The following is a 12,686-nucleotide window of genomic DNA, read 5'->3' as shown; positions in this document are numbered from 1 at the left end:
TAGAAATATATGCAACCAAAAAAAAAAAAAAAAAAAAAAAAAATTCTATTACATATATATTGAATGGACTCCGTGATTCCAAAGGACCAGAAAATATAACAACACTGAATCCAAGTACGGGGAGATAGATTTTTATAGCCGCTACACGGCACTTAAAGATTGCTGTTGTGATATAGTCAATAAAATCTATAAAAAGATCCCTTAGAAGCATAGAATGCAACCAAGAAAAATGATAGCAGACTTGGTTTGATTGAGTCTGTTCATGAGAAGTAATGAAATGTGCAACACCTCTCACGCCCCTAACACCGGCTTAATCCGTGACCCCAAAGGATCAGAAAATATAACACACCGAGTCCGAGTACAGTCGAAGAATGCATACTTTAATTCGTAAGCACACGATAAATATGCAGCAGTCAGACATTTTAGCCCAAGTTATGCTGTATGACTCGACGGTGGAAAGAATATGCCACTAAAAGTTGGATTAAGCAAGGCTTTTTGAACAAACTATTCATTGACAAGGTGCTTCGTTTCTGCGATTAAGGTCTCATTATCTGTTGAAATACTTAGCGCACTAGCAGAATGTGAGTGACAAACAATATTAATTGTATGTAAGAAATAAATGAACCGAAATGAAAAGTAAAGAATCAAGAGTGTCAATATGGTCAATCTATGTGCCATGAGACAGTTTAATAACGCGTGCAATTCACGACCGAATAATTCAATTATATTTAACACTTGCCAAAATCATACATAAAGATTAAGATTATACGTAATTGTACACAAACGTATCAATTTACCTACAATAATGATAAGAAGTTCTCTTCAAAGGTTTATTTGTGACTGTAATGTTAAACTATAAAAATAGACAAAGAAAAAACAACAACAAAAAACAGCCACATACTAGCAATCCAGGAGTCATGGGCTAGAGAAGTATTTAGACACTGTCCTGCAACATATGGACATGGGAGAGATAACAATTAGCTTAGGTGTAAACCATTGACCGGTTTAAAGCAACCAGGGAGAGTTTTGACAGTGACCGTTCCAAGACGATGCCCAACTGTTCATTTATTTGTTCTTTGTGTTTCTTTCTCTATGCGTATTATTTCGTCTACGCACTTTTGTATACCCTTAAATACTGTACATTCACGTACATAAACGGATGTTTGGTTTCGGTTAGAGGGGATCGTTTTCTTAAAACGCACCGTTTCCAACTGGACTATTGTCTTTGTTTGATGTTCTTCGTTACGCCCCATTATGTAGGATCGACGTACAGTGATACACATGTGGGGGGAGAGGGGTGGGGGGGGGGGGGGGGGCTCCGTGGCCGAGTGATTAAGGTCGCTGACATCGAATTACTTGCTCCTCACCGATTTGGGTTCGAGCCTTGCTCGGAGTGTAGTATTCTTCAATTGAGGAAGCCATCCAGCTGGCTTACGGAAGGTCGGTGGTCTTATAATGGTGCCCACCTGAAATGAAATAATGCCCGGAGGAGCACATGGGGTCTTTCTCCACCATCAAAAGCTGGGAGGTCGCCATTTGACCAATAATATTGTCGATCCGACGTAAAACCCAGCAAAAATACAAGGTAGAACGACGAACCCCCTTTTCGGCGGTCGAATAAACATACATTTTTGTATTATATTGACAACTTTGCTTATCTCACCAAGAGCGCAAACCTTATAATGTTCATTGAAAACGAACATTTTTACTATTACTGAAGTTGCTGTGGTGTGCATTGTATTTTATCATTTTTATTACCACTGGCATATTAAAATCGAAATGCAGCTGCAGGTTTAAACGCAATAGCCGATGTAAAGTAACACAAAATATGTTTAAAGTAATTATAGCTGTGTGTCTCATTAAGATATATTGGTTGGATTTGTGATTAAAGTGAAGAAAGTTCAACAGATGAGAGATGTCTTGCTAAGTTCAGTTACAGACAGTAAGGAGCTCTCTATGAGAGGATCAGTCAGTAAAGGAGCCGGGGTAGAGGAAAAAGTGCAGGAGTGGGTGACTCCTAAATATAATGCATTGATAGCCTAAATATACATCATTTTTATAATTCTATAGAATTTTTAAATTTCTTCAACAAGTGAGAACGAATATTTTCATTTTCCATAATCTATGCCATTTCATATCGTTAGAAGAACTCTTTCAGAAACTTTTGTTATCTTACTTTGAACGTCCAGATTGTTTCTGATTACCCGCCATGGATTATTTCCAGTTAGAATATTTTTAACAAACGAGTATACAAATGTAAACTCTATGTCATTTATTCAAATACAATATCTATATTCTGTGGACAAAACTGTCACCAAACAAATCCAAGTACAGTAAAATACTCATTACTTTGTTAATTTCAAATATATTTCCAAAATGCAAATCCCTTTTGAACTTCTAGACTATTTGAAACTTCATGCTTAAATACGGTTTAAGAAAACTTCCTACTATGTCCAGAAATACATGTAAACATGCTTTAACGGTAAAGGATTAGTAAAAAAAAATGGTGTACCAAAACATATGTTTTGAAATAATTATATTACATGTATTTAATTTTTGAATTGTCGTACAGTCATTGTTCACGATTTTTTTCTTCGATCGTCAGTCGGCATATAGTGTGTAGACCTACTGATCGTGTAATTATACACATGTGACTTAAAATTGAACTATATGACGTTTTCTGCATCATTTCCCGTTTAGGCCTATTATTTAACCTTGGATAAACTTGTTGGTCTAGGCTTAGTGGCTTCGGTCAATACAACAGACCAGGAGAAGGTGGAATCAACCTATTAATAATATTACATTATTTACGATAAATGTTCATACGTCATATTTTTGGACGTTTCATTAGTTTCAGTAGTTGCATCTGTAAGTCAACATTACAATACAATCCATAAACATGTATAAGATTTAAAATCGGTTAGTAAATATAAAGGGTAAATCAGTAATTTTGAAACGAAACCTTTACCAACAAGAACATGTTAATTCTGTTTTCAAATTAAATGCCAATATATCATCTTCACTTCTCTCCAAAGACAAGTCTCGTGAAATTGTAAAGTTCCATATTAAGGCTGGGTATTGTTAGTTCATTCAAGTTTAAATATATATCACATACGCCTTAAATACTCATTTACATTATACAGTCATTAAGTCTTTACTCGTAATATACCCCAAAACACACTGCTAGAGCAAACAATGACTTGTTTGCAAATGTGGTAGATGCGTAGTTATCGGTATCCTCTAGCCAGAGGAATCTACTTCCGGCTGTTATATCTTGTTCCCTATTTTCACCAATTATCACATGTACCACAATCTTGTATCGTGTCCACTTGAATTCTTTGACCCTCGTCTTTATGGTATCCGCTAACAACTTACTCATGCGTTGTCCCAGCGTCTTTTCATATTCAACATCAGCCAGGAATTCAGTTAAAGTTTCTTTCATCACATTTTCTACTTTTCCAGGTCTGAACTTCTTCTCGTCATCAGGTGCTAATTTATACGTGTTTTCTATTTGCCTTGGCCCGGTTAGCACGTTATCTGATATATCGGACTTGGCGTCCCACGTGCGTTCTCTTGTAGACCCTTCCCGTATGGGTGTCTTAGTCATTACAGATCTCAGAATTCCAGGTTTTCTGACTTTACTCATTATGTCTTGTTTGTAAAGTACTCGCCTATCTTAAAACAATGGTTACTTTAAATGCAGTTTAGAAATTATTCACAGTTCACATATAGCTCATATATCCAGTAATCTAAACCAGTCCGCCGCCGACGGAATCGTTCTATATCTCCATGTATATGAATGTGTTAAGTCCTGTGGCTCTTTTCTTCCCTCTTAGCGTAATTCATTATTCATTTCCTGGAAAAGAAACAGGGTTATTGATCTCTAGATTAAAACAGAACGCGCGGACTCATGATTTTAATGATCTTAAAATCTGACCCACTGACCAAGTAAGTCAATCAGGCTAATATCCTTTAACTGACTCAAAACACATGAAAATGATCCGATCTTTCCTTTTTTTTTGTACTTTAAGACCTTACTTCTGCTATGTCAATCAGTAATCTCATAATCTGGTCTGTTTTATCTAGTGACCTTTTCAGCGGTTTCATTTCAGGTAGAAGATCGATCTTAACGTAGGTGAAAATCAATCAGTTATTGTGCAAGTGATAGATTAAACAATTAATAGAATCTAACTGCCTTCGATGCTTTGAATACCATAGATTTATACTCGACTATTTTCTAAATGAAATTCTGATTTTAGATTAACATTCACAATTATGTTTTTCAGTTAAATAAATAGATTCACCATATCAAGATAAAAAAGCTTTTGATAAATTTTACCCCACAAGTCTTCTACTATCTAATTAGATTAATGTGAATCCAAAATAAACTTGCAGATTTTTATGTAGATCAACATATTCATGAAGTTGAAACATGCGTGTATACAAAACTAAGAACGACTGACTTGTTTACGATTAATTGAATGGAATTGTGAAATGAATGAATAATTTACTTTATATATATATTCATGTCAAGAGGAATCAATAACATGTGCTCGAGTTAAATGCATTAATTCCATTTTAGCCATAAATAGATACCTCTTTGCTTTTAATTTTGTTTCATTCAATAATGCAATGTTTAAAATGACCCTTTGGAAGCACAGAACACAACCAAGCAAAACAAAAGCAACGGAAATCTATTATGATATATATTGAATGGATTCCATGATCCCAAAGGAAGGATGGGGAGGGGATGGAGGTGGTGGGTGGAGTGGTTTAAAGTCGCCATCTAGTGATGCGTGCCTATCGAATATTTTTCTTTCAAATAAATAAAATGAATACAAATAGATAAAATGTTTTTCCTTGCAGTCTTTGATTTATACCGTTACTATTTCTTTATACATGTACATGTAGTAATATTGACATTTTCAGGTTTTACAAGTTCCCGGGCAATTCATAGAGAAAACAATCTGCATATTACTCGAACATTAGACAGATTGTTGAGCTACCCTACGCATGTTTCATTATGTCCCCTTTTCTACAAAATATGGGAATTGCATTGTTTCGCGGTTCGCATGACCCGATCATCAAGTAGAAATATCTCATATGGTTGAAAAAGCTTAACAATGTTTATATTACCAGAGCAGATGTGTTTTGCTTAACTGAAGTATTTACGTATATTTCATATTTGGAAGTCACAGCAAGGCATGGACAAAGAGACACTGTTTTAAGAGAATTATCTTATCAGGATGGAAAAATGAACAGTAGCGCAACTACTGTACAGGAATGAATTAATCGGAGAGGACTGTAAAACGTTACTTTAAGTATTTTACATAATGACAAATACACCTTCTGCTGATTTGTAGACACTTTGTTTTCTTTGCTTTATTTTCGTTTCATTCTCCAAACATTATCTGTAAGCTGAATACAAGTCCATGTCAAAATGTTGATGAGTAAATGTGGTACGAACAAGTTTATAAATGTAGATTTAAAGGGATATTTATCACGTGCTTGACGTAGCCTAACGGGAGTGAATTAGGTTAAATACTTTGGTATTTAACATTAGAGTAATAACATGTTGATACTGACGTCATTTTAAGTAAAAACGACGAAGATCGAATATGATAGGTAATAAGAAACAGAAGAAAATCAATGTTAAGAACATATGATAAAAATGTTACTCTTTTGTCTTTCAAAATAAATTTTACTCTTTGAATTAAAAATTTTCTCAGTTTCATAATTAATTCAACTTGTTCAGTAATTCTGTATGAAAAGATGCCCTCTATATATTATAAATAGTCATAACAAAACATCTGGTCGCGTTGAGGTTTATGACAGTAACGTTGATCTTACTGCCCGGCAAACCACGAATATAGAGAATAATAGGTTAGTGCCGTAGATGAGAAAGTTTATCTGGCGAGGTGGAGGAAGTTATCGGGTGAGCCGAAGGCGAACCTGATAACGTCCGGAGCCGAGCCAGATAAACTTTCTCCATCTTAGGCACTAACCTATTATTCTATTTATCTTGTCATTACTTCATTTTCCGATATTTGGCAATTTATTTTACAAAAATAAGTGTGCGACAACCGTTTTAATGACGTCATATTCGTAATGACGTCACTTATATAATGACGTAATCACCGACAAAATCGCAATAACTTCTTTGTTTTTGAATAAAAACTCATTATTTGACCACTCATTTTCTTAGTTCGGACATTTCCAACACAATGGTGATGGTTTCAATGCAAAATTTCTTATGACAACAATATCGATCATAAGGTCACATGATCAACTGACGGTATATCACTGGTCACGTGTCAACTGACGGTATGTCAAGAAAGATATACGGCACCCTGATATCGGGTCGAAAATACTGCAAGTGACAGTATAAAAACTGATTGACTTTGTAACTGAATTAACCGTTTTGTAGTACAGCAGTTATTGTTAAAACATGACCAAGTATGTGTAGATATGAGACTGAATGTTTAAACATAGTAATACTTACAGTATCAGTATTCTATTTGTTTTGATAGATTGACTAATATTAGTATCTTTCTTATCCTGCGTTCTTACTAAGTATTACTTGTCTAATCCCTGCAGGTTAAGATATGTCAATTTAAAAACACGCCAGCAGGGGGTCTCTAGTTTTACCGAGTTTAGTAAAAAAAAAAAAGAACTCTCGTGTAAATTATCAAATGTACATATGATTTATGAGATTCCATACTATTAAAGGGGGGGGGGGGGGGGGGGGGGAGGGGGAGGGGAAGCAGGAGACAAATTTTTACTACTACTTTGGATAATATTAGTATGATTTAGAACTTTAGCAGCAAACCTAACTGCAAGTCAGTGTATCATATATTAAAAACACGAAATGCATTATACGTGCATAAACATAAAAACTATCTTAACAACATTACTTCTGAACTTATAGAACTATTTTTTTTGAGATCTTTATGTTATTTATTATATATTACAATAATTAGTATTGACCTCAATTAGTGATGTTACGTGCGCAAGTAAGTTTTGAACATATCATATATGGTAATGAGATGCATGCTTACTTCAAATAAGATACAGATTATGGTTGGTACCATCACGGTTTTAAAAGTGGTCTACTGAAATAAAATTTCTGACGATGTTTATTTTTGCTTCTTCATGGAATACATCAACGAATGAGCCAAGTAATTAAGCGCTGTTATATCAAAATCTTAGTTCTGTTATATTAAAAAAAACAAAAAAAAAAACAACAACATCTCGGTTAGAATGTCATATTGTTTCTAATGTCAGTAAATGAAAATTAAAAGTCTTCGTGGTTGTTGCAATTGTTGTTTGCAAATGCAGACAGGTGCACAATGAAAATAACTCCATTGAAAAGTCTTAATGAAAACATTTTATTACTGGATCTCAAAATCTTAACATGTGCCAATAAACTTACACAATAAATAGTAATGCATTAACGGAAAAACTTGATAAAAGAGTAAATCTGTTCTACATATTAATGTAAAGTTTTTTTTAATAATCGTTTTCAGCTTCATAAAAATGATAGAAATGACTGCATACTTACTGAAAATTATCCAAGAACAATGAGATTGCAATGTGTTAAATGTTAATAAGAATGAAAGTAAACCCGATCTCCTTAAATGTCTATGTTCAATCTAATTTGTTTTGTTTTCTACCACGAGATATGGTGTAGCTAAGAGACAATACGTGAAACCTCGTGTGCAATCAATGTAAATACTAAATCTTTTCATATCAAACAAAGCGGTGAAAAAAGAGATTATTGAGTACTGAATTGACAATACAAAAACACACAAGAGCTGATAAGCGTTTATTGGTTAAAGTAATATAAAGCGGGGTTTCTCTTTAGTTTAATTTAAATTTTCGTTTCGTTTTATTATAAATTAAAATTCTCTCAACAGGTCTGTCCAGCAAGAGTGATTGCTATGTTTATCTAACTTGTTGCGAATAAGAACACAGTGTCTCGGCCTGAAATTGTACAATGCCTTTTTCGGTACTTTGCGATCATGGAGTCCCTTTGGATGGGTAGTAGAGAAGCCGGTACCAGGGGGCGTGAGAGGTGTTGCACACTTCATTAACCCTCGTGAACAGACTCAGTCAAATCGAATCTGCTATCATTCTTTTTTGGTTGCATTCTATGCTTCCAAGGGATCATTTTACAGATTTTATTTTTTACAAGAATTTGTATCCTGAAAAATCTGCAATCTGGCCTTACAGACATGACTTACCCGAATATAATATATATTCTAACACGACCCGATTTGTTTTCGTATTAAACATGATAAGAAGGCTAAAAATTGTGTGTTATTACTGCAAAAATTCATTTTCTGACGTCACAATTATTACGGCAGAGCGTCAAACGGCATTGCAGCGCGCTGGAAAAGAAACCCACAGAAAACGGGCTAATATTTGATGGATATCGTCAGGGGTACATAATAATCCTTAATAACGTGTTAGAATCGAAATGATATACCTCAAACAGTAATTTGCTCTTGAATAAAATTTAGAGGGGTATTATTATATCTCTCGGACTGCGCCTTCGTGATGTACTTCCTTTGTATCTAAACTCATAACAATAATTCTATTCAATGACAAATCACTATTTGGGATATACTATTTCTGAAACAAAAGACGTAAAACTTTCAGAATTTGTAAAACACTTGCAGGACATTGATTTGAATCTATTTCAATAGCTTTATATAAATATTTAGCAAAAACTGGGACACTTTAATTTTTACTAACTAACTTTGAATAAGTCGCTTTAACGTTTAAAGTGAAAGAGCAGGTATAGAGTAGAATTCTAAAACAATTAAAACTTGTTTGTTGAAATACAATATTTCACACCAGTACACAATAATCAATAACCTATAAATCCTGTGACACGTTTAGAAACACATCTGTAATTTACTGTCTGATCAAAAGCTTTCTATAGAGGACATGTATGACTTTAAATTTGCTGAAAATTATATTTAAATACGCACCAATTATTGAGGGTATATTGTCCTCGTTAAAAGAAATGAATGCTGTCATTCTCTCATAAAGTATAAAGAAATAACCGAATGTATTCTGTCTGTAATTGTTGTATTCTTAACAACTAACGAAATATGATACTTATTTAAATGTACAGTTACTGTTATTTCAAAGGAGGTAAAATGTTCAAACAAAAGGAAAAGTGAATAACTTTATGTAACTCTCGCACCTGTGTACACGTAAATATAGGCGAAAAGGAGGTAGAATTACCGTAGTTGGAGGAATGAACCGACCATAATGACTGCCTATATAACACCAAAGGCGTCTGGCTGGCTTTAAATCTTTTCGGCATTTAACATTGTTCTATGCAATACGGCGATAAGTTTGGACTAGTAACCATTCGAAAACATTTGACAAGCCTGCATATCGCTCCACTAATATGTTTTTCAGAATGGGTTCTAGTCAAAATATAACCCAAATTGTACTGGAAAATGTTGAATAATATTTTTACTCTCTGCTTATTTTTCTGTTAAATGGCAAGATTCCATAACAAGAAACGCGGCAATGCCACGAAACCAGGTTTTCAACACTTTTCATAAGAATAACAAGAGCTGTCACTAATGGTGACAAATGCCCCCGCAGCATCTTGACCTTTGACCTGGTGACCCCAAAGTCAGTAGGGGTGATGTACTCAATAAGTACTATCAGCATGTGAAGTTTGAAGGTCCTGAATGAAGTGGTTTGCATGTAAAGTGCCTTCATGCAAAAAGCTAACGTTGGCCCCTGTGACCTTGACCTTTGACCTGGTAACCCCAAAATCAGTAGGGTTGTTGTACTCATAAAGTACTATCAGCATGTAAAGTTTGAAGGTCCTGGATGAAGTTGTTCGCAAGAAAAGTGCCTTCATGCAAAAAATTAACGTTGGCCCCTATGACCTTGACCTTTGACCTGGTGATCCCAAAGTCAGTAGGGGTGGTGTACTTAATAAGTACTATCAGCATGTGAAGTTTGAAGGTCCTGGGTGCAGTGGTTCGCGAGTAAAGTGCCTTCATGCAAAAAGCTAACGTTGGCCCCTGTGACCTTGACTTTTGATCTGGTGACCCCAAAGTCAGTAGGGGTGATGTATTTAATAAGTTCTATCAGCATGTGAAGTTTGAAGGTCCTGAGTGCAGTGGTTCGCGAGTAAAGTGCCTTCATGCAAAAAGTTAACATTGGCCCCTGTAACCTTGACCTTTGACCTGGTTATCCCAAAGTCAGTAGGGGTGGTGTACTCAATAAGTACTAGCAGCATGTGAAGTTTGAAGGTCCTGGGTGCAGTGGTTCGCGAGTAAAGTGCCTTCATGCAAAAAGTTAACGTTGTGACTAACGAACGAACGAACGAACAAACTAACGGACGGACAGTTGAAAACTAATATGCCTCCCTTTGGGGGCATAAAAAAGTATACTGAATCACAGTGCACCACTTTAAAGCACAACCCTAACCCTAAACCCTAACCCTAACCCTAACCCTATTTTTAGTAACAATGACCTTGACATTGATCCCAGAAACCCCAAAATCAATCCCAAGCTACAACTTTATATAAGTTTTATATACACCAAGTTTCATCATGATAGCTCATTCCTAAGTTAAGTTATTGACCGGAAACCCTTTTTCAATTTAAGTAACAGTGACCTTGACCTTGACCCCAGAAACCCCAAAATCAATCCCAGCCTTTGTCTTGATATAAGCTACATACATACCAAGTTTTATTCAAATATCTTTACCGAAACAAAAGTTATTGACCGGAAACACTAGTTTGACGCCGCCGCCCATCCGCCCGCCCGCCCGACCAACGACATACCCCAGTCTAATAACTCAGGTTTTCGTTGAAAACCTGGTTAAAAATATAGCATTCAATTTTATGCAGACAGGGCTTTCCCAATGAATTTATTGTATCGTTCAATACGAAATATATTGTATTTAATATAGAAATGTATTGGACGCTCACGTGGTGCAATTGCTAATCGCTGAATGGAAATGAAAAATAGGTATATAATACATATTAACAGCTCTAAACGGGAATATGAGAACATAAAGTATTATATAATAAGCATCATGGTATCAATATTTTCACCGTTATGATTTGTGGTACGTGAATTGTTTATGACACTAATAAACCTGAAATAATTTGTATACATTCTGTCTAAACATAGTAAGATAGGGACGTATGATTCAATAATAAATGATATGAATTTCAAATCTTATTTGACCCTGATTGCCTTATCAAAGGATACTGTGCATACATTATACAAACAATCATTATAATAAGCAATTTATTTACTTAATAGCCTCTCCTCAAAGATTTTTTATAATCTAAATCTACCTTTATCTGACTCTATCTTAAGCAAATGTCAATAATGTTTTATTATCGCAAATTAACTTGAAATATGCTTAGCTGCAAATACATTATTGACGATTCAGTTATCCTTTGGTATCAACTGACATTCAGTAAAAATCCTTGTTTGTTTATTTAAAGATTTTAGCTCGTCATTCCAACTAATTAAAATCTGTACCTTCGACCTAAATATAGTATCTGAACCGCCTGTCTGATTCGTATAAAACCAGTATTAGTTAAAGATACTTGGCAGCTTGGGAGACTAACACGTTATACATGTCAAATAATTACGAAAATAAGACAAGTTACAACGTGCTCAAATAGTTATAATGTATAATATGTCTCGCAAACATCTACTAAAATACTAATATACCCAGTACAGTTTTTTTGCAAAAATAAGGACCTGTTTAACAAAAGCAATAAAAAATGAATTTACGCTTGACTATATCACACGAAACCATGGACAGACAAACCATTCTGAATAATTGTTTAAAAAAGAAAACAAAATTTAGTAGGTAGTATTTGTTGTACATACGAGGAGCGTTTGAAAGTAGTGGCAACAGTGGCAGGCTATCTACATCGGTCATGTTTCAAGAAATAAATATGTGAGACCTTCAAAATACTCTTCATCTGACTGTAAAAACCTCAGTATAATTCAATATAATTCTCCTTAAGGTAATTGTGTACTACGGTTGAACGAAGGGCCATGGCGTTGTCATGTAGCAGCTTGATGCCACGCGCTTTTCTTGAGCACTTTGTGAACAGCAGAGAGGACATTTTCTTTGTAAAATGTACCAGTAACACTATTGTGTCCAGGGATAGGGACTCGAGCCATAATTCTATCAGAGTCAAAGAACAGGACATACATAACCCGCCTGACGCTTCTGCTCCGCCGAGCAATGACGGGTCTCTACCCACATTTTATTATTTTCTTTATTATCAAGCTGTTAAATTGTCATGTGAAACAACTCTTACTTTCTATGATTTGGTGTTGTTTGATTTATTTTCTCAAAACGTAAGGCTAAGCGTTAAGGACGTATTTACCTGTGTAAGGGGACAGCTCTAAATATTCAAGTGATGTATGTCACGTTTTACATCAATCTAGTGTTAAATATCTTATTCCGGATTTAAACGTTTTAGAGTGAATTTGTACACATACGTGAATTCTCTGAGCATTCGAGTAATGTTAGATATCAACAGGAAGTTGTTTTAAATTCAGACTTGGGTAACCATGTAAGATAAAAATCTGACAAATATAATTGTATAATATATAAACATAGTTTGACTACATAATTGAGCCGTGCCATGAGAAAACCAACATAGTGG

The 12,686-nt window shown here is 34.9% G+C and overlaps 1 protein-coding gene across 1 annotated transcript; it reads right to left on the bottom strand.

The window, feature by feature from the left end:
- Positions 1-2,251: 2,251 nt before the first annotated feature.
- On the bottom strand, positions 2,252-7,716 carry LOC123551099 (dynein light chain Tctex-type protein 2B-like). The gene is made up of 2 exons (XM_045339791.2): positions 7,562-7,716; positions 2,252-3,856 (listed from the first exon to the last, which is right to left on the bottom strand). Exon 2 carries the CDS (start codon positions 3,644-3,646, stop codon positions 3,155-3,157), a length of 492 nt encoding a protein of 163 aa, XP_045195726.2. The 5' UTR covers positions 3,647-3,856; positions 7,562-7,716; the 3' UTR covers positions 2,252-3,154.
- Between the last annotated feature and the right edge of the window lie 4,970 nt (positions 7,717-12,686).

Source organism: Mercenaria mercenaria, chromosome 4 (genome assembly GCF_021730395.1).
Source record: "Mercenaria mercenaria strain notata chromosome 4, MADL_Memer_1, whole genome shotgun sequence".
Lineage (NCBI taxonomy): Eukaryota > Metazoa > Mollusca > Bivalvia > Venerida > Veneridae > Mercenaria > Mercenaria mercenaria.
Note: the sequence above shows the minus strand (reverse complement) of the source record. Positions and strands in the feature narration are given on the sequence as shown.

Bases quoted from the DNA above. Each gene is read 5' to 3' on its own strand.
- LOC123551099 (XM_045339791.2), bottom strand. From the start codon at position 3,646: ATGAGTAAAGTCAGAAAACCTGGAATTCTGAGATCTGTAATGACTAAG.